General features: G+C 52.4%; 1 protein-coding gene across 1 annotated transcript in view; it reads right to left on the bottom strand.

Annotated features, from left to right (window-relative positions):
* The window catches only part of FRMPD2 (FERM and PDZ domain containing 2), a 79,539-nt gene that overhangs the window by 46,811 nt on the left and 10,067 nt on the right, over positions 1–22,661 (bottom strand). Inside the window, exons 6-12 of the mRNA XM_012651258.1 lie at positions 22,392–22,473; positions 20,806–20,938; positions 18,294–18,365; positions 14,082–14,256; positions 12,230–12,377; positions 11,429–11,567; positions 4,779–4,934 (exon numbers count right to left, since the gene is read on the bottom strand). Of these exons, the coding sequence (XP_012506712.1) occupies positions 4,779–4,934; positions 11,429–11,567; positions 12,230–12,377; positions 14,082–14,256; positions 18,294–18,365; positions 20,806–20,938; positions 22,392–22,473 (905 nt within the window). The remainder of the gene's footprint in view (positions 1–4,778; positions 4,935–11,428; positions 11,568–12,229; positions 12,378–14,081; positions 14,257–18,293; positions 18,366–20,805; positions 20,939–22,391; positions 22,474–22,661) is intronic.

Below are 22,661 nucleotides of genomic sequence, written 5' to 3'. Positions count from 1 at the left end.
AGCATTCGGACTCTTGTGGGCCGTCTCAAGGTAAGGATTTCTTTTCCCAGCTGTGCCAGTCACAGTCTGCTGCGGTGTTTTCTGATCCAAACCCGCCACGCTACAGATGCAAAACCCGACGCTCAGACACAGGGAGCGACCTTCCGACCGTTAGCATCGCTGTTGAATCAACAGGAGGCTTGAACACCTGCAGAGAAAATGGCCATTCGCTTTGGCCTTTCTCACCTCATGGCAATGCCTCAGTGGGGTTCCCACAGTCCAGGGTCTTGCCTCAGTTTACCAGGTTAGGAGACTAAATCTTGCCAGGGGCCATGGGTCCCAGTGGGAGCTGGAGACTACATTAAACCAACCACATTGTTAAGAGACCGGAGTACAAACCTAACACAAGGCTTTTACGTCTGAATGGTAGTCGTGCCTCCGTCCTGAGCTCTCCCATCTTCGTCTTCCCCAGGAAGTCTCCAGCCCTCACCAGAAGGTTGATGCTCCTGGCCCCACGGCAGGGACTCTTGCTGCAGGCGTGTGACCCCCTCTCAGAAGGGTTTCATTGGCAAGATCTGTTATACTGTTTCTACCCCTCAGCAGCGCATGCCCCATCCAATCTCTCCCACCGCCAGGCAGGGTCACAAAAACAGGGACGAATTATGGCTTTGAGAGCTCCTCTCTCAAGCTCCTTCCCCTCCCTCTCCTGCTGTTGAGGAGTCTCCCAGACAGGTCGTGCTGCCCGCAGACTCCACAGCTCCTCACGCAGTCCGGATTCAGCTTCTGCACCCTGAGCCTCCTTTTGACTCTGGACAGACCCCGTCATTATCACCGTTGTTGTCATCACACAAAACAGCATTTATCGAACGCTAGTGCTGAAGCATCCGGTGGGCAGACCGTGCATGGGATTCAGGTGTGACAAAGCACCCCAAGACAATTACAGATAGTCTTTCAAAGAATTTGATGTAATATTTCCAAAAAAAAATTTAAGCATTAATAAGCAGTCTTCATTGGAATAAAGGATGGCTTTGCTAGACTGAATTTCACTTTTTCAATTGTTTAGTATTAGTTTATATTTTCATTTTATTTTTTAATTACACAAAGAGAGATATGATACTTTTCAGTACTTTGGGCCTCAAAATTCTTAAGTGCTGTGTCAAGCATTTCCCGTGCATTACTGCATTATTACTTAATCTTCACAACAGTCACAGAGACACAGGTAGCTCTCTCTTTTCAAAGGAGAAAACGGAAGAACAGAAGGGTTAAGAAATCTGCCAAAGTTCCCACTTTGGAGCCAGGAATGGAAATACGGAAATATGAGTTTGTTTGCTCCTGAGTCTTCACTCTTAACAACTAAAATACTTCGCGGATGGATATCCATGAAGTCTGGAAACAGGTGAATACACCTAACGCCATCAAGGCATCTTCAGTCTATTAAAAAAATAAAATAATAATGTCTGCCTCCATTCTTTGTCTCCTAGGGAGTCCCCTAGGGCTGCAGTCCCCAACCCCCAGGGCCATGACCCCAGAGGTCCGCCCCCCCAGCCCCCGCTGCCTGCCTTTGTCTCCCCATCCCGTGCAAAAATTGTCTTCCATGAAACTTAGGAAGTGGGGGTCCGCACAGCAGGAAGTGAGTGGCAGGTGAGCGAGTGAAGCTTCAACTGTGTTAAACAGCTGCTCCCCACTGCTCGCATCACCGCCTGAGCCCTGTGCCCCCCGCCCCTCCACCCCACCCCTGGTCCGTGGAAAAATTGTCTTCCATGAAATCAGCCCCTGGTGCCAAAAGGGTCGGGGGCCGCTGCTCCGGGGTGCCTCCCCTCACCCACTCTGCGTTGTCACTGCTGGTTTCTCCCTCAGAGGGTCATTTCATCCCCGTGTGCTTAGGCCACCTCACCATGAGACCCTGCCCTCCCCAAATCGGGCAGCAAAGCTGAGGCTGGAACCAGGCGCTCCTGGCTGCCCCAGGCCGCACCCTTGCTGTGCTGAATAGCCTGGAAACTAGCGGACTGTTATCCCCAGGTATTCACAAAGAGATTCACAACAATTCATACCTTTGACCTTATCACTCCACTCCTGAGAATCTATCCTAAGAAAATACACTAAATAATCAAGACAAAGCCTTCTCACATTGCTGTTCAGCACAGACTTGTGGGAGTGGGCTGGGGGGACCAGCTCCCGGGCGGCAAATGATTTCCTAAAAGCAGCACTGCCTTCAGATGGATTATCAGGCAGCCTTTACAAAGACATTTACAAAGCATTTGTAATTATCAGGGAACTGCATTTGTTATAATACTAAGTGGGGAAGACTACAGGGTACAATCAGTGTGATTTCAACAGCAAAAAAGTTTTTTTAAATGTTTTCATAACCTATAACCCTAGTGATGTGGGAAAATGGCTCCATGGTTGAGGAAGTTTGGAAAACACTGAGTTTCTGAGAGTACTATGCCAATATAGTAGTGACTCTGCAGACAGAGTGTGGCATTCAGCGGGACCCAAACTGGACTCCTGCCAGGGCTGCTTCCGGTGCAGGACGATGGGCTGGCGGAGTTGGTCATCAGAGCCGGGGCCACCTGCGAATGGCTTCCTTTTGGTTTGGTTTTTGTTTTTGTTTTCTTTTTTTTAGTGAAAAAGAAGAGCCACAGAATCTGTAATTAAACAATCCAGTGACTGTCTATAGAGCAGTAACTGGGCTCTGCGAAGGGCGCTGAGCGTCCAGGGCCCGCTGGGCGTTTACAGCCTAGCAGAAGAGACGGCAGGACAAGGTGTCCCAGCAGCAGACATCAACGCGCTGCAAATGCTCGTCACCACCGACCCTGCCAGTCCACTCACAGGTGTATCTGTAAGAGATTAAGCTACGATTTAGGTAAAAAAAAATGCTCAGTATTATTTTAAATAGTCCCACATTGGAAAAAGCTTATATGTTAAACAATAGAGTAGTGAGAGAGAAAAATTAGGGTACATGTGTTGATTCAAAATAAGTTTTCAAAATGTTAGTGATATGGGATTATATGAATGCATAAAGTGCATATATAACACAAACCCAATTTTAAATATATATATGTATTAATATACGCATATATGTACAAATGCACAGAACAAAGAGAGAAGGATTAATATACCAGAATGTAACTGTGCTATCTCCAGGGGGAAGAATTATGAGAAATGTTTACTTTTATAATCAGGGAGGTAAAATATTTTAACAAATCCTCACCCTAACGAGAGGGTCCCAATGTGCTCTGCGGGTGATGAAGTCCTGTCTAGGTCATCTCTCTGCGCCACAGCAGGCGACACACAACATTCGCAACCCCAACCCGTCCACCAAGGGGAGCCGAGAAAGGCAGAGTGTTCCCTGATGCCGATAAAGATTGAATGCAAATGAAATTAAATCCACTCAGTGCTTTCTGTAAACGATTAAAAAAAAAAGCTTTACTGTATTTTTGCTTCTGAGCCTGCTGGCTTATTTTATGATTTTTCATCGTTCAACCAGGGAGGGAGGGAGGGAGGGACTCCAACAATGAGTCTAGCACACAAAGCCAGGGCTTGGGCGGAGGCCAGCAGGCAGCATCCATCCTGCAGAAGCTCCCCTGCAGGGCTGAGTCCTTGGCCTCTAGGTTTGGTTCTGTGGCTCTGTGGCCACTCACCATCAGATGGCTTTGAAGTCCCCACTGGTCCCCTGTCGAGGGAATGCTGTATTCTCTTGACAGGGAACATACACGAAGGCCGGACTGAATACAGAATGCACTCAGCCTGTGTCTGTCTGGGCTTCTCACATGAAACATTTGCAGGCTTACACCACGCTAAGTGCAGGGACAGTTCTGCAAAATAAATTAGCCAAAAAGCAAAGGCCGGACCTAGTTTATCTGTTCTGCTTTCAAATGCCAGTCTCTACTAAAGATAAGAAAACTCGGGCAGAGTATTTCTACCCATCTCAGGAGACTCATGTACAGAGAAATGTGAAAATCCCCGCGTTTCCTTTTAAAACTGCTCCCCAAATCTAAAGGCCCATCCTGGGGAAGCTGGGGGTCCTCCTGCCACTTGTCCCCTGGATGCATCTTCACAGGCAGAGTGGCCACTCCCTGTCTGGTCCCACCATCTTGACGTAGAGTGGCTGGTATTGTTCTCTCTCTCCCTGAGCATTCATCAGCTTGCAAACCTCTGGGTACACAGAAGTCCTCCCCAGGAGACTTGGGACTCCCTGGGGGCAGGGAGCGCCTGCTGTTTGTCTCTGTCCCCCGCAATGCCTGGCCCACAGCGAGCGGAGGCTGTGGAGTAAGCAAAGACTGTCCGTCGCCGTGCATGCCTACAAACATGGGGGCATCGAAGGGCCACTGCTTTTGTGCAAGGGATAGAGAGTGTGGACTGAAGCCCGGGCCACACCAGCTGCGCTGTACTGAGGACAGCTGCCCAGAAGGCTGCAAACTCTGGGTCTTCCAATGGCTTTGCTCTGACCCACACTCTGACTTAGTACTTCTGTTGTCCTGGGTGTCATCATGCGACGGTCTCCCGGTCACAGAAAAGTGGCTGGGATGCTGCTCTAATATTAAAGACATGTCCTACCACACTCACCCCAGCTCACTAAATCCTACCTGTCTTCGGGTCATTTCCAAGGGCCCCTGCTTCCTGAAGCCTCTCCTTGCCCTCAGGGCGCCGGAGGCTTCCTTCCTACTCTAGCTCAAGACCTTTGCTCATGCCTCCTTGTGGGTCTGAGCACATCTGGCCCTCAGAGAAGGTTCCAGAAGGGATTGCTAACTGCATTCCCTTAATGACCAGCACCGCCGTCAAGGTCTGGAAGGACTTACCCTCAAGAACTGCAGCTCGGCATCCTCTCCCGAAAGTGCAGAGCCGAGCCGGTGCCTCTCCGAGACTTCCGCTTGGACCTGGGGAGCAGTCATTCTCTCGATCAGACTTGCTGGGATGTAATCTTCAACTCGAAAGTACGCCTGACTCTCTACCTGCTGGAAACAGGATGCAGAGGGAAAGGGACGTAAGCAAGACACCATCTGTGCACTCTGAGCAGACCGAAACTGTGTCTATAGTCACGATCCAATGAGGGCGTCAGCAAGGATGCTTCTTGGAGGTGCCCACCTGGGATATCATTTTCTACTACATCAGAAGCGCGACCAAACACTATGACGTGAACAGATGGAGAGAAGAAAGACACCTGTTTCCGAGCCCCTTCTGCATACCAGGTGGTCTACAGAACACGTTAGGCTCACAGCGATGCCACGACGATGGCAATATTGCCACAGCCAAGACGAGCAAGGAGAGGGCTAAAGTCACACCGCTTGTAAGTGACAGAAGCAGGATTTGTTCACTCAAAGCCTTCACTCATTGCATGACGCCACACCACTTCCCACAAGGCACGGCAAAACCCTGGCCCTAAAACTTTGTTTCTGTTTATTCGTTTAGCATTTTTCCACATGTGCTCCTCGCATACGGTCCGTCTCTTATGAGAGGGGGTCTCAGCTGTGGCACCATCTCTGCACAACGAGGTGTTCAAGAAGTAGCCCCCTGAACAAAGGAAGACCGTACACCCCATCCCGCCCCAGGTCTGAACCTTCATTGAGCCTGCTCTGCGGGGGACTGAGGCCGTGGCCACCCCCCGAGAGGCTGGGAGATTGGATCATTTGCTGCCTGATAGTGGATTCCCTGAACACAGACTCCGGGGAAGAGAGAATTATGCAGAAGTTCATGAAGAGTGATCTTGGGGTCCCCTGTACAGAACGAGAAAGTCAGGACTGGGCAGAAGGAGAAGCCTGCGAAGGCACCGCGGGCGCCACTCTGAAGGATCGCTGGGAAGGCCACCGGAGGACATGTGCCCCTAAGTGAGAAGGCGGAATGCTAGTCAAACATGGAGATGTTTACGACGGTATAAAAATCCCTGCATGTGAGAATGCACCCAGAGAAAAGTTGTTCTGCTGTGATGATGTGATTAAGGAGATTTATTTTTATACTAAATTGTCTTTGTCTCCCTCTTTAAAATGCAAATGTAATCATGTCACTTCCCTGCTTAAAATTCTTCAGGGCCTCCCAATCTTTCACAACAGAGGTTTTCAAATTATTTTTTCCAGCACCAGAACCATTTATCAAACAAAATATAAGCCCCTTAGGAGGGCACACTAAGTCTTCCCAGATATGACAGGTGGCACCCACCCAGCCTCGAAACCACCTAAGCTCGGGCTGCAGTGAAATACCTGCAGGCCAGCCTCCTCCTCCTGCCCGCTCAGCAGCACAGAGAGGGCTTAGGGGAGGTGTTAGGGACTTGTGAGGCCTCCTCTAATGCCCTCTGAAGTGCCCACCACAGTGCGTGGCACACAGCAAGGCCCTAGAAGTGAGTCCTGGCTCTGCTTACCTAACCTCGCAGAGCCACCGTTTTCTCAATGGCAAATGAAAATAGCACCAGCTTTTCAGCGTTGATACAAGGATTCGATGATGCCCAGCACGGAGCAAGCCCTCCATGAATAGGACTGAGTGAGTAGATTACGAATGAACAGGTTTGTGTAACCTGCTGCCTTTACACACAGGAGAAAGGACAAAGGTCTGCTTTGGGGGTCACATGGGGGCAGCAGAGAGCATCTCAGAAATATTCTGGTCCCAGGACGCAGGGAGAGGTTGAGGCTTGGCAGGATCTGGGGTTGAGGGAGCAGGAGATGGAGGAGGAGATCCCGCCGAGGCAGAAGCTGGGTGAGGTCAGTCAGAAACTGGACAGGCACGGGGGTCACCAGAATGGGGTGTTGGACGTGGTCAATCTTATGGGCCTTAGGGTGCCCAGATATTTGGTCAAATATCTGGGTGTGTCCGTTAGGGTGTTTTTGCAGGAGATTAACATTTAAATAAGAAGACCGAATAAAGCAGATTGCTCTTCCTAATGTGGGGGGGCCTCATCCAATCCACTGAAGGCCTGGATACAGCAAAAAGGCTGACCCTCCTGTAATAAGAAGGAGCACCTCTCTGCCTGGCTTCAAGCTGGGACATAGGTCTTCTCCTGCCTTTGGACTCAGACTTGGACTAGAACTGCACTGTGGGCTGCCCTGGGTCTCCGGCTTGCTAACTGTAGATCTTGGGACTTCTCGCCTCCATCACATGAGACAGTGCCTTATAATACATCTCCTGATAAAGAGAGAGATAGAGAGAGGGATATCCTATTGGTTCTGTTTCTCTGAAGAACCCAGATTAATATAGGCCCACAGGGACAGGTCTCCCCACCACCCCCGTCCTGATCCCTGGGGCAAGTGACTCCACTGGGCTGATTCTGAGCCTGAGTAAGGGAGTACTGCTCAGCCTCCCCAGCTGCCTTCAGTGGACCTGGCCGTAGTCCCCACCAACGCTAAGCAGTGGAGTTAGACTCAGGTTTGACATGCGTCTGAACCACTGCCCGAAGGTTAGCTGTTGCATCCTGTTATATTACAGTGCTCCTAATTCTGGAGAAGGGAGAAGGAAAGGTTACAAACAGCAGTCGCTACATGCCAGGTGCTGTACATGCATTGTCACCGTCTACCTTTACAGCAGCTTTGTAAGAGATTATCATTTTCCAATTTGCAGATGAACAAGCCGAGGCTCAGAGAGATAACGTGCCCAAGGTCATGAGCTACTACCTGCAGGAGGCAGGATTTGAACACAGTTCCTTCTGACTCTAAAATCCCGGCTCACATCTCTGGGTGCGGAGTCTGCTAAGGATGGATCAGTAAAGACACCCTGACCTGTCTGCCTTAGCCACACACAGGACTGCACTAGGGGTTGCAGAAAGAATGCCAACTGATTCACTGCAGTAACCCTGCCTTAGAGCCCCCAAAGGTAGCAGCACGAGAACAAGAGGGAGCTGGCTTAGTAAGGACTAAGGTCCTTGTTGAGGACCCCAGGCCTGGGGGCTGAGGACAGGAAGGGGTTTAAGAGTAAGCAGTGACAGAGCTGGAGGCTTGTCAAAAGGGCAGGGAGGAGGTTAAGGGGATCAGGCCAGTTCTGGGGAACTGCTCTTCCAGGCCAGGGTGGTGCCAGGGGCAGAGAGTGAAGTCCCAGTCCCCAAGGACCAAGGTGGGCCCAGGAGAGTGGGAGGCAGAGGGTGGGAATTGAGGTACGTCCCCTGCCACGGGAGCTGCTGGCTTTCCTATGGTGACTTTTAGCTGCAGCATCACCCGGCCCGGGAGCCTGCACTCCATCCGTTCCCCTAGGCCTGCCATCCACGGCTCCTGAGCAAACTCCCTGTGTTTCAAGCTCCACTTTAATGCTAGAGAGATGACAAAACAAAACAAGAGAAAAAATCTTGCCCTCAGGCAGTTTCCATTCTAATGAAAGAGAAAGACCATAAGACTGAAAAATAAAATGAATGTGTCATGCCAGGTGGTGACAAATGCTGTAAACAAAAACACAGCAGGATGAAGGGCCACAGAGGGACTCCGATGACTCCGGGACATGGCAGCACCCTCTGAGGCTGTGCTGGGGAGACAGCAAGACGATATCGGGGAGAGTCTGAGAAGTGTTTTTCAAACTGCAGAGTGCAATGCATTAGTGAGCTGTGTAATCATTTTAGGGGCTCGTAAACAGCATTTTTAAACTAGCTAGAATAGAACCGGAGGTATCAAAGTGCTTCACGTACAGAAAGGATGCACCTTATTTCCTGAAATTTTTGCTTCAGTTGTTACATGTGCATGTGTGTCTCGGGTTATAATGTCCACATATCATGGGTCATGGCACAAAAAGTTAAAAAGCCACTGTTCTCAAAGACCCACTTTTAACTTTGGACCTGCCCTTTCTCTTTAACCCGGTTACCGGGTCGCAGGCTTGCCACTCCGCCCCACGCACACTGCGTGACGAGGAGGAACGCAGACGCTACGACGGCGTCTACACCTGGTGGCTGCGGCTTTGCCTTCTCAGAGTCTGGCATGTCAGTCTGCGCCGGCTGCCCTGACGAATGCCACGGCTGGGTCCTGTTCCTTAAACAACAGGAAGTTATCGTCTCACGGTCCTGGAGGCTGGAAGTGAGCAGGCGTGGTTTCCCCTGCGGCCCCTCTCCTTGGCTGGCAGACGCCGCATCGCCGTGTCCTCACGTGGTCTTCTCTCGGTCTCGGGCTCCCTGCTGTCTCCTTTGCGTGTCCCAATTTCCTCTCCATACAAGGACTCCAGGCGGACTGGATTAGGGCGTACCCTAACACCTCGTTTCAACTTAATCACCTCTTTAAAAGGACCTAGCTCCAAATACAGTCACCTTCTGAGATACTGGGAATTAGGGCTTCCACGTACAGACCTGGGAGAGGGCATGATTCAGCCCATGACGCAAGGCCAGACCCAGATGACCCAGCAGACAGAATTTTGGCAAACATGGCTCCTTCGTTCACCAAGGACATAGCATCACCGACCACCAAGTGCCCACTGGTGATGGACATATATTTTTGGCCATGTACAACTATTCACCTTCTTTTTGGAAATGGAGAGTCAACCTTTCTCCCTCTCAGTCCACGCACTTTGCTTCCTGTGACCTCCATCCCTGGCTCCTGGGGTGGCCATGTGACCCAAGTCTAACCAATCAGAATATAGCATCCCCCTGCACAGTGATTGGCTTATGGTGGGCACATGACCTTATCAGAACCAATGAGATAGAGCTCCAGGATTTTCATGGCATATGCTTCCAAGAGAGGGACTTCCCTTTTGTGCTGGGCTGAAACCTGGAGAATGGAATTGGGAAGCCACTGAAGGCAGACTTGATAGAGGATAGCACAGTTCAGAGACACAGGAAGCCCAGGTCCTGCTGACATCATTTGAATCCCTGCACCCAGCCAGGCCTAAGCATGGTAAGGACGCCAGCCCTGGGGGCTGAGGAGGCAGGAGGAAGCTCCAAGGTAAAAGAGATAGAGTGATAGGGCTGGGGGCTTGTCACACAGGCAGGGGGAGGCTAAGGGAGGACCTGGATGCTTTGGTTTTGCAAGACAATAAATTATATGTTTTACTCAAGCCAGTCTGAGCTTGCTTTCCTATCACTTGGAATCAAGAGAGTGCTGCCGAATCCCCTGCGCTGACCCGGGGTGTGGGGGAGATGTTGCAAAGGGCCCAGTGGGTGGCCGGGGGTTTCTATTCACCTGTGGAGCCAGGAAAGCTGTTGGGCTGGGGCTGGCCTTGAAAAGTGGGTACGGTTGGGGTGGACATGCAGACGCTATGGGAAGGCACCCAAAGGCCCAAGGACATGCCAGGTCTTGGGATCTCAAGGATTAAAAGGTCCTTTTGAAGATCTCTGGGTCAAATGGGTGGGGGTTAAATGTTTTAATTTTTTTCTTTTGAGCAGTGAATACCTCCTTCACACAGCCCTCTTGGAGAAGATCATCTCTTCTCCAAGCTAAGCATTGCCCAGTGACACCCAGCTTTGTCACAGGACAGTAGTGAGTCCCCCCCAACCCAAGATAAAGCCCAGCATGCTGGCTGGGAGGTCACCAGGGAAGAGATTGGCGGGACCTTCACCTCCCTTTCTCTTTCCTCTCTGCTCCTACTGATGCATCCCTGAGATGGACTCCACATTTAGACACCATAACACGCTGCCTGGTCTCTGTTGGCGTCTGTTGCCAACCCTTTACCTCTCACCCTGGACATGCACAGGGAGCTTCGTGAACCCAAAAGCAAAACTGCATTGTTCTCTGTAACAGCTCCCCTGGTTGGTCTCTCCTTCCTGCCTCGTGTCCACATTTTGAATCCTAACTAGGAAAATAAATGTATTAGCATCATCCCTCTCTACTTTAGGGCATCTGTAAATTAAGTAACCAGTCACCTCTGTTAACTCCCTGAAGATTGTAACAGAGGATCATCATGGGCAAGTTAAATCAAAGAAACTTATATGTGATTCTGCTGCAGTGGCAAGGGCTTGGCCAGCAAGATTAGAGCTGCCATTTGAGAAGAGGGCATCCCAGCAGAATCAGCACTGGCCTTAGAATCAAATGCACCTGGGCTCAAATTTAGACTTGACCATTTACTAGCCACCGAACCTCAGACTGCTCTCCTAAAAACTGTGAGCAATAATATGAACCTTGCAATGTTGCTGTGACAGTTAAGTGAGTTAACATTAAGGAGAATGTCAATGCCAGGTACAGGGTGCTCTCTTAACAAAGGCTGGCTATTATGGTTGATGATGATGATGATGATGATGATAGGAACTCAATAAATTAGTAAATTTCTGTCATTGGGAGGCATCTGTTAGACTAGAACTACATTATAATGCACAAACTTGATTCGTTCATCTTCGTATCTCCCAGAGCCCAGCAAAGAGCACTCGGTGAATGCTTTTCGGATGGATAGGTGGGTGGGGGGATAAATGGAGCACTGGGTGGATGGATGGATGTCGTTTACCCCAATCTCAGTGGTAGATGCCAACAGCACTTGTGAAAGGCAGAGTCTCCACTTTACCAACACCCCCCATCCCCTAACTGCTTCTCCAGTGAGCCCACCCAAAGGCCCGCGGCGTCGCCCCTACCTCCTTCGGGTAATTGCCACACTCAGCCTGCAAGGCGAGGACCCCCAGCTGCAGCAGCGTCTCGTCATCGCCGCACAGCCTCTCCTCCAGGATGTCCTTCCGAAGCTGCAGGTAAAACTGATGCCTTGTCAGGCTGTGCCTGGGAAAGAAACGCAGGGATAAAGGCGGCTGGGATGCCGAGGGGAAGGGAGAATGCTAACACCAGTAGGTTTTTCAGTCTGGGACGCTGGAAACCTTGGGAAGATGAGACACAACCCCAGGGAACCCAGAGGTCAATACCAATAAGACAAGTGGGGTCTCCTTCATCCATCCACACTATGCCTCCTGCCACTCATGAGGGCTACCCTACGCCAGGCACTTCAACGAACCCATGGAGATGTTTGTTGCTGTGGTTCAAGTGAGGGAAATACTCAGTTTGGTGTTGTTTCTAATGAGCAAAAGAATAAAGAAGCAGTGATCCCACTGCAAACCATGTCTCTCTTCACCCCCCTCATCACCGGGCTGCTGGTCTGTATGTGGAGGAAGAGGGCAGGTGGGGTCAGGAAGAGAGAACCTGGACCTTGAGTGGAGCAAATGTGAAACAAAGGGGTAAGTTCTCATTTTGGCCGGGGCCTGCCTCAAAAAACTGATTTTTTTCCCTCTTGTTCTATCAGAATCCAATCAACAGAAGATCAGCCACAATAACCGTTGTGATTTATATGTAACTTACAGTTGCAAAGTACTTGCCTAGCCATGACCTCGCAGGCAGCCTGGACATACTTAATCCCTTAAGGAACAAATGAACAGGTTTGCAGCACTCACTGGAGCAGCCCATAGTGGCTGACAAAGAACTTTATCCTCAGGAAGAGTGTGAAGGTGTTCACAGAGGCCTTCTGGGGCTGCTCTCTCCAGCCTTCAGGGGCTATTTCACACAACCTGGTCTCACTGTCGAGGAAAAAGAACTCTTTGCCTGAAATGGAAATAGAAAGTGTTTGGAGAAAGAATGGAGCAGGGACAGCAATGAGCATTTTTCCCCAAATCCATAGGCATGCCGGGGGGTGGGAAGCAGGTGTCCAGACTGGTTTAAATAGCAGTCAGCACACAGCGCTCACACCTCCACCCCCTCTGCCCTCTGCCCTCTCCCCTCTGCCCTTGCTGCTGAATTTGACACCCCACACCCGACTCCCCCTTCCCTTAGGACCAGTTCTCCCCAAGGGATGGGCAGTTCCCCTTTACAGGTTGGCTGTGAAACCCACCCAAGTTGATCTATATCCAAACCCTGGAGGTGGTCACTTCTGAGTGATTTTCCCAGGAGGCCCCTAGCTAAGCAGTTCTAGAATTATCTGCAAGGGAGGGGCTCAAGAACAGCCACCTGATTGGGAAGAGGCAGGTAGGGGATAAACTTTGAGATTGTACTCACAGAGCAGGCACACTGGTTTTATTTAAATTGGACATTATGGATTAATAAAAGCATGTTTCCTAAAGATGCCTTTTTTCACACTTTACAAAAGGTTGACTAAACATCAGTTGATCACAGCAAAGCATATAATAGTTGTTCTTTTTATATGGGCAAGGGATCTTTCGGAGGTCTGATGAGAGCTATGGGGAGATAAGGACATCTCTGGCCAGGCCAGCTGTGGTACAGTGAACAATCACACAACAAACTCGTGAGCTTCTCCTATGGGGCTGGGAGATAGAGTGAGACAGGGAAAGCCAGGATTTAACCAGGAAGCCAATGATCCCAACTCCACCTCCACACTGTGGGGAGAGAGATTCAGCTGCAGCAGAAGGATACTGGGTAGATGGTGTGAAAGTTATCAACACCAAAAGGAAGTCATTTATGTCTAACCCTAATGAAATGGAGCCGGGAGGCCATGAGGGCGGGCACTCACATGCTATGCCTATACCAAAAAGTACCACAGGAAATGTCCTCCACACTGCAGCTTACTGCATGAGTGACACAAGGACAGCTAGCCACCCGCACAAGAACACTTGCCTGACACTGTCTCCACTAATGAACGGACATCAGCTCCTGCCTGCACAATTAATGATCTTTTTGTTGTAATACAACTTACACACACGTCTCTTTGTCTACAAAGGCTTCCCCTTGCCCCAGCCTCCTCAGATGCACCTATGGTTTGCTACAGCACATGTATGCCAGATTGCAATCTCCTGCCAATTCCCAGGTAAACTCATTCTTTGGAGTCTCTCTCTGTTGTTATTTGAGGTTGACAATGGAAATAAAGAGTCCCTAATAGAAGGGCAGAGAGGAAAGAGGGTGCAAAAACACTTTCTCTTGGATATTTAGAACAGAATCTTAATTTAGGCTTCTGGGGTTGGGGTGCTGAGTCCCCATTAGTCCTGCACATTAAATGGAAATCAAGTTAGACATTTGCTTGTCTAACTTCAATGCGCTGAGATTGATCGACCAGATCCGGCCAGCCACAGAGACCTACATTATCCTACTCTCATGATTCGTGACAATCTTCTGCACTTCCTTGACACTTCACACGTGAGCACCTGAAGCCTTCACCGTGCTAACTAACGTCTAGGTGCGCAAAATGAGGCTCCCCAGTCTCAAGCGGTTTTCCCAGAAGGAATATAGCTCAGCTATCCAGACACCTGGGTTACTAGAGGCACCCGGCCAGCTGTGGACTCCCCAAGAGATGCTTACCTTTCACGTAAGCCAAGCCAAAGTAGGCGATTTCCCCCAGGTTGGCAAAGGACATCACGGCGTTGAAGACAGCTCCCACTGTTGACGCCATGTCGCATTTCACCTCCAGACACTGCCCACTCAGCAGGACCACACGGAGGTCCCTGAGCGCCAAATAGGATTTTCCTTTTTTGGTCTGAAAATGATAATAATACCAATTGTAACAATAACTATAAGTCATTGAGCTTTAGCATGTGCTATTTAATAATTACTGGGCTGAGTACTTTTCATGCATTTAGTTGACAGACAACCCTAAGAAATGAATACATTAATGATTCCTATTCAGCAGATGAAACACTGAGGCTCAGAGATGGTAAAGGACTACCAGGGTTGCACAGTCAGTAAGAGGCAGAACCTGGGTTCGAATCTGAGCTCGGCCGGGTTCTGCAGGGCCAGGAAGGCTGGGAGGCAGGTCTGACTGGGGTCTTTCCCCTGCAGGAATCTTGGCTGCCCCTGGGCTCTGCTTTCTGGCAAGGCTGCCCAGAGCCCTCATCAAGGAAGCGTACACCCCTGGGGGTGTGTCCACCAACCTGACACCACACCCCCAGGGCCCTGCAGAACACCAGGTTAATGAACTCTAAACTTGAGAGAGAAACTGGGCAGACGCAGGTCCAGTGAAGAGACAGAGCTGGGCAAGGGGATTACTTCGAATCTAGAAATTGGTCGGCAGGGCCAAAGACATGCAGCAGAGTCTGCCTCCTGCCTCTTCTGCCTCCTCAGATCACTACCTGGTTCGTCTCCCACCACGGCCCCACCCCGACCAGCCTCCCAGACAGTTCGTCCCCTGCAGCCGCACGGGCTGTTCTGCCTGTGTCTCTGCACACAGAACCCACTGCCCCACTCTCTTCCTGCACCCTCTTCCCCATGTGGTCTTCAGCTCAGGCTCAGGACCCCTTGTCTGTGGCCCTCCCTGAGCACCGAGCATCCCTGTGTCTCCAAGCCCAGGCGAGGGCCTGACCCACCCCTGGGAAGTCCTCCTTGGAGGGTAGTCACAGGCAGACACTGGCATGTGTGGCTTTAGTGCCACCAAGATCATGCCTGCAGCCACACCCTGACCCTCCTGGAATCCAGGGGCAACCCCCACACTCCAGGGGCCAAAGCCGATCCGAGGACCCTGTGGGAGGGGGTTTCGGATGTGACCCCAGGCAGGGATGATCACACAGGCACTCTCAGCCACCCTGGTTTCCACCCCCACTGCACACCAGAGTCCCATGAGGGGGACAGGGGCTACCCCCAAAATGGTTCCATGAGTCTGGCACATGGCCCCGGAAATCAGTATTTTTTTAGATCTTCCCAAGGGGATTCTGCAGGGCCTGGGAAGGCTGGGAGGCAGGTCTGGCCGATGTCTTTTCCCTGCAGAAATCCTGGCTCCCCTCGGGCTGTGCTTCGGGAGAGCACTGCCCAGGGCCCTCATCAATAAATCACATGCCCCTGACAGGCCTGTTCTTGGATCTAATGCTCTGAAGCTGCCTTCTCGAAATTCTTAATAATCATATCTTTGAATGCGTATTTTCTAAGCGAAGTCCCACAGGACAATGGAACATGCGCACAGAGCTTTGGCTCCCGGAAGACCTGCCTCCCACCTCCCTGGAATGAGTTCTGGCTGCCAACTCCCCTGCTCCCTGAATCCCCAGGCCTGGCCCTGCTACCCCCTCCCCCACCGCCTCCCCACACTACCCTCCACCCAGGGCAGCCAAGACTCACATTTCCACTAGCTACACTCCCCCCGGGGGGCTGGTGCAGGAAGGGTCCCAGGCAGGCGCACGTGTCCCAAGACATCTCAGAGTGGCCACGGCAATGGCCCATAGCACCAAAGCTCTTTCTAGGGGCAATTCCGCAGGGACAAGCTTCTTACCCACCCCCAGTCCGGGTACTGAGCACATCTCCATGCAGAGGCTGTAACCCCCTGGGGACCTGCCATCTTCGGCAGAGAACCATGGAAGGGAGCTGTTCGTGCTGGGAATATCCATGTGCCCCAAGGAATGTGAATTAAATAGCAGATAAAAGAACACCATGGCACACGTCAAGAAAAAGAGAGAGAGAACGTGCACAGAGAAAAGGGACCCATTCTATATTTTAGTTCCTGTGGTGGCCGCTGTTGAACACAGGGCACGGCGCCTTCATGCTGCAGGTGGCTGCTCCGCAGGGGCCTGTTTGACGGCGTTTCCCACGGCACAGCCATGCCGCGAGCAAGGGGATCTGTTTTGCTTTTAACGCCCACAAGTAAGCAGAAGGAAAGGGCGTGTGTACCCAGAACTCCACTTGGAGGGAGAGAAAAGGAGCTGCACAGACCAAGGACATCAGGGACAAGAAATGAGGGGCTAAAGCAACAGAGGGTAGACACCCCAGCCCAAGGCGGACACAGCACACTCCAGGTGGGAGATAAAGTCCCCGTCTTCTGGGGGAGCCCTCAGTCCCCTTCACACCCTGTGGCATCTTCACAGACACGAAGGTTCAGGAGCCCCTTTAGGATATAAATAGGCTCCTACGCCTGGTGTTGAGATCGAGATGCTCACACTGGGCAGAACTATGCCAACAGCGCCCCCCAGAGTCCTGGTACCAAGCACTGCACGAGCGTTTCTGCAGAGAGGGGGCAGCTGCCCCCCCCCCCTCCGTCCCAGCAGGTGTGGCCCATCTGCCTGGTGGGTAGGGGAGTCTGCCGTTGCCTAAGCCATGTGACTTCAGGGGGGGTGAGGAAGGGGTCCCCAGGGGAATTCCCCCCTCCTCCCTACAGCTGAGGACAAGTGACTTGAAGGGGACGGACACAGGTGGGGCTGGCCTGAGGAGGTCATGGCCCTCTGACCTGCAAGCCCCACACAGGAAGTGCCCTCAGAAGGTCATGGACCTCCAGAGTGAGTCACCCTGATACCCCCAACCCCTGACACTGAGCCCTCTTGGGTTCAGCATTTTCACACTTTGGGTAACTTAATCTTTGCATTCTTGGGGTATGAAAAATCACCCCATTTCATGCTTTTTGTTCTGGCGCAAGTGGACCAGGCTATGGCAGGTGCCCAATCAGTGTCCGTGCAGGTGCTAACTGCATGGGAGTCGGAGGCTCGCGTAGGTCAGGTGTCTTGCTCACGCTGACCGGTTTGCTCCAATACCATCGGGGCTCAGATGTCAAAGAAATGATGTTAGCGCACTGCAACAGAAGTCTCCTCAGCAGGGGAGTGCGTGGAAGCAGGAATTTGATGGAATTTTGTTGGAGGGAGCCAGGGGAGGGCTCCCTGGGTGCCCTTCCGTGAGGGAGGGGCAAGCAGTGGGTGATGCAGGACCCTGGGAGAAGAGGGATGCAGAGCCTGCCCTCCCCATAGCCCTGCCTCCAAGGGGCCCTGAGCAGAGGCCCTGAGAGCCAGGCTGGCAAGGCAGGTGCTTCGGGCTCTGGGCATGGGGGAGACATGAAGGACACACACCCAAACACTGAGCACCAGCTGCGACTGTCCCAGCCTCAGGCTGGGCCCTGAACAATAGGGATGCGGCCTGAACATGGACAGTTGTGTCCCAGGGAGCTCAGGCTAAGACCAGCCACAGGGAACACCCAGGCGGGGCATGCCTAGGTGTTAAGGCAGGAAAGGGACCGTCCACTCAGCATTTGCCCTCCCTGCAAGAGCCCATGTGGCTCCTTCCCTCTCTTTGTCCCCATCTCTGCTCACACACACTCCCCAGAGCTTCCTTATCTCTCCCTCTTCCCCACCTGCCATCTCCAACCTCCTCCCTTCTTCACTGGTCCTTGCTTAGCGCGAATCACGACCTGGCGTTGTTTTATGTTTACGCACTTGTCTATCTTCGTCTCCCCTGCTAGAATGTAAGGTCCGCGTGAAAAGGGCTGTGTTTTGTTCGCGCATGGATCTGGGGTCTAGCATGGCATCTGGCTAGTGGACGTTTCACAAATACTCCCCAGCGCAACGAGGAGGTGAAAGCTGCCGAGTGTGGAGGGCGGCAGGACTCGGCTAGTAGTCACAGGGCTTCCTCTTAAAGACCACAGGACCAGAGGCAGGAGTGGGAGGTAGCCCCAGCTCTGCCGGGAGTCTGGGGGAGACTGAGCGCCACCCAGGGTGTCCCCTGCGTGAGACCCCAGTGAGAGCACAGTCGGCCGCCCTGGCCTGCCCACCCGAAGCAGGGGGCACCTCCCTGGCCGCCCTCCACCCCTTCCCAGTCTAGCCCTGTAGTTACCACAACTGATCCAGGCAGATGCAAGGTCACCGGGGCCTCTCCAGCCAGCAGGACAAACTCTGGCCTAGAAAACTGGAGGAGAACACTCAGAGTCACTTACAGTAGAGAAGAGAGCACAGGTTCCAGGCTTTGGGCCTGGGCTTCCCCACTGAGCTCACCTCCTCACTCCCCACCAGCCTGTGTCCCCCAGAGCCAGCAGGAAACAGGCTGAACTGGCCTGAGGCCCGGCTGGGCTGGGTATCTCAGAGCAGAAGCCTTACAGGTGGGGAGGGTATTGGCAACATCCTGGTCTTCAGTTGGATACAGGGATGTCCAGGGTGAGTTATGAGTTTCATAAGTCACATAGCATTACACAATCTTCTGTATGGGTCAGAGTATAAGACGTATTATTGTATGTAGTATAAATATGTATTGTATGCAACAAAAAGATTCTTTAGAAACAAAAACACCTTTAGATTTAGGTGAGATACAATATTTTCCTAGCTCTGGATGCTGAGTTGATGGTGTGCCCGGGCAGCTCCTGGTCCCAGTTTCACAGAACTTCACGTATGTATCACACTCGGGACCCAGGAATGCTTCCGTACCCTTGTTATTAAACCCAGCCACCACCTTTTGGGGTGCGTATTCTCAGCCCATTTTACAGGTGGGGAAATCACGGCTCCAAGAGGTCAAGAAGATCATCCCTGTCTTACCACCAGCAAGCGACAGGGTTGGGTGGGCTTTTAAAGTGCCCCCAAGGGTACCCAGCAGGATTCTTATCTCAAGAGGCCAAAATTCTAGCCCACAAGTGAACTGTGTCCCCAGAGTGTCCCCAATAGAAGCATCTCTAGTGATTGATCAGGAAGAAAACCCAAAAGAGGTGAACAAGGCCTCTCAGGCCCCTCTTCATCCCCCCACCCCCAGCTCCTGCAGGCCAGAGAGCGGCCCTGGAGGACAGCGCCGGGCAGGGAGCGTGGGAGCTCGGGCCACACAGGAGGAGGGATGTCCTGAGGCTACTCGAGGTTCATCTCAGTGTCTCATTAGTTGAAGTGACGTAACTCACTAGCCTAGACCGACAAATGCCTTCTGGGGGCAGCTGGGAACATCCCAAAGGGTTCCAGATGCTGAGACAGAAGGCCTGGGGGCGGGCGGCCTCCTCAGTGGACAGCCTGCCCGGGGGGGCCTGGCCCAGCTCCCGGGACACTGATCCCCATCACTGTGCACTTGTGTGATGACTAAAACTGTTTCTCGGCTAACGGTGATCTTGAGGAAGGGGTGCTTTATTCCGAACATCGGGAGGTAGGAGCCAGGGCTGTTTCTGGCAGAGCCCTCTGGACTGAGGGCGCATCCTGGGGCGGTCCCTGAGCTCCCCTCCAGCACAGACTCCGCAAGCTGACCCTCCGCAGGGCCCGGCCTGCTGCGAGGAGTCGAGGTTCGGGAGGCACAGGCAGCTGCAGGGGCGCCCAGCACCCACCCTCCCGCCAGCCTGGCCTTCGAGGCAGGGCCAAGTTGGCCTGGCTGCTCTCTGGCCTCAGCTCTCCACGCCACCCTCATTACCAATGTTCACGGAAAAAGACCCAAACTCCGTGAAATAATTTAGAAAGGTTTATTGTGAGCCAAATGTATGTGACTGACCTGGAGCACGTAGCCTCAAGAGGTCCTGAGAAAACGTGCCCCGGTAGCTGGTCACAGCTTGGTGTTACACATCGACGGAGGCAGGAATTACACGTACGACCCTGAGTCAATACGTGGAGGGCCCACATTGATTTGGCCCGAAAAGGCGGGACACCTGGGGGGGAGGGGTATAGGTTACAGGCAGGTTTAAAGATTCTCAGATTTGTAATTGGTTAAAGAAATGAAGCTTCATCTAAAGGCTTGGAATAAGGATGTCTGTTAATCAGAGACAAGCCACCAGACCTTTAGCTAAACTCCAGAGCTCTGCTGAGTAAATCGATGGCCTGCAGGTGTGGTTTAAGCTTTGTCTTGCATGGCCTTGGGCCTGTTAATGAGTAACAAGGGACATCTCCAAGAGGAGAGGGGGCATGACGAGGTGTGTCCAACCTCCCTTCTCACAGCCAGTGACTCAGCTTTAGGGTATTTCTGGGGTTCCCTGGGCCAAGAGGGTGTCCATTCAGTCAGCAGGGGGTTTAAGATTTTATTTTAGTTCACGCCAACCAGAAGGGAGACTCTCCCTGAGGAGGCCCTCTCTGCCGGGCCGGATCTGCGCCCTGCATTTCATCGGTTCAGAAGGCCCCTTCCAAGTCCAGGACCTTGTGAGCCTCTCGCCATCGGCCACACTTTGTACTGCCCTGCACGCCCGCGGCTGCCAACTTGCCGAGGGGTGGGGCCTAGATCCTCAACCCTATATCCCACCCAGCACGGGCCACAGAGCCTGCCGCCGTGGGGCTACTCGACACCTATGCCCTAAACTGCAACTTCCGCGTTTATGCAAGTCCAACCCAGAAGGCCCTACCCATTTTCAGCCGCTGTTAGCACCTCTCTGAGCCGTGTCCTTCACCCCTCTTTTGCTCACCTTGCCCTTTCTTTGCAGGAAACCCATCTGAGAAGGAGTTGCAGGCCGTGAGCTCTCTGCCCCCGAGAGCGCGGATCCGGAGCTGAGCTGCTGGACCTCCCGATGGTCCTGGGGAACCGCCCCTGGGAGAGCGCTGCAGCGATGGAGAAAGGGTGAGTGACGCGCCTCACAGTGGCAAGGGTTTCCACCCAGCGAAAGGCCACTGCAGACGCTCGGCCGGGCAGGGTGCACCCATCGCTTCATGTCACCTTCGCCCCGTCTATGGGGAGTTATCACACCCACTTTTCAAGTGGGGAAGCTGAGGCCGGAGAAGTCAGGCTGCACAGCCATGGGGTGACGTGGGGCTGGGGACGCACAGCCACGGGCCACGTCTTCCCTGCCCCGTGACTCTGCCTCTCTGCTCGAGGTGCCGTGACCCCAGGCCTGTAGCATGACCCATGGTCATGACCCTGAGGTCATGGGATCGCAGGATGTTCCTTAGAATTTTATATATTATTCAAAATGTTTTGACAATAAATATATATTGTTTTATAGGATTGGGGGAAAAGCTGGTTTTGGGGGGGAAATACAGTTTTAAATGGCAGGAAAAACCATTGCGAGGTGAACCATACAATATCCAGTCAAGGCCCCAGCTGCAGATTTGACATCGACTATGGCCGAAGCCATCGTCTGAACTGTGGAGAGACAACATATCGTCACAGCTCTCAACAAATCAATATGTAAATAAATAAATCCCCCGAACTCCAAAATACCCAAGGTTCCCAGTCCAGGAAGATGAGGGTGCATGTAGGCTTTGATCTGATTTAAGCACCGCATATTAGACGATTGCAAAAACAACCACAGTGCTTCCCCCTGGCCGTGCCCTTTGCAATGAGACTTTGCCTCCTCCTCCTGTCAGAGACGGAGTCCACCGCGCTACCCCGCGAATGGGGGCTGGCCGTGAGGCTCGAGTTAGCCAATAGAATGAGGTGGAAATGGTGGAGGGCCAGTTCTGAAGGCTCTGTGCACTTTTCTCTGTCTGTCTGTCTCTCCTCTGCCCCTGTCGTGAGAACAACCCCAGGCTGGCCCGCTGTGGGGGGAGAGCCAGGGCTCCCCAGACGACGGGCAGCCAGAAACCCCAGGAGTGAAGCTGCCGCCGAGGGGCAGGTAATTGCAGACTCCCCAAGGCTCCCGGCAGAGTCCGAGGACCTCCCAGCTGAGCACAGCCGAGACTGCCAACCCCCAGAGGCACAAGCTACATAAATAATTGTTGCTTTCAGCCACTGCATCGTGTGGTTCTTTGTCATGCAGCACGGCGTGGCAATAGTGGCAATAGATAATCGCAACTACACGGAGGCTCGCTGTTCCATCACTGAGCCGGCACGCGGTTCCCAGGGGAGACAGGTGCCCCAATAGCTCCGTCGCCGCCAGGTCCGCCCTGCTTTGGTTTCCTACCTGCTTAAACGTGGCTTCTTCATCTGCTAATGGAGTGGGGTTGTATTTTCTGGAGGCATCTCATCAACAATCAGTAAAGAAGCAGGGTGCGGCCGCCCCCACACCAGCGTCCCACACCAACACCACGGCACCCTGGACACCTCGCTGCTTACCGGTTAACAAAGTGGCTGCAGTGACTGCACGCTGATGTGCTCGCGTGGGGCTCCAGGGAGCTCTGGGTCTCTGTGCTTCTTTCTGAAATTAACCAAACAGCACGGTGGAGGGCATGGGTGGAGGCCAAGAGCATGACTTTCCTGAATCAGGCAGCGCAGAGTGTGGATGGCATCATCACTTACTAGCTGTGTGACCTTGGCAAAATTACTTAACTTCTCTGAGTCTGCTTCCTCATGCAGAAAATGGAAGTGGAAGGTAGAGAGGGTTGG

This window comes from Propithecus coquereli, unplaced genomic scaffold (genome assembly GCF_000956105.1).
Source record: "Propithecus coquereli isolate 6110/MARCELLA unplaced genomic scaffold, Pcoq_1.0 Scaffold351, whole genome shotgun sequence".
In the NCBI taxonomy this organism is placed as follows: Eukaryota; Metazoa; Chordata; class Mammalia; order Primates; family Indriidae; genus Propithecus; species Propithecus coquereli.
The sequence above is the reverse complement of the archived record's forward strand: the minus strand, read 5'-3'. Positions and strand labels throughout refer to the sequence as shown.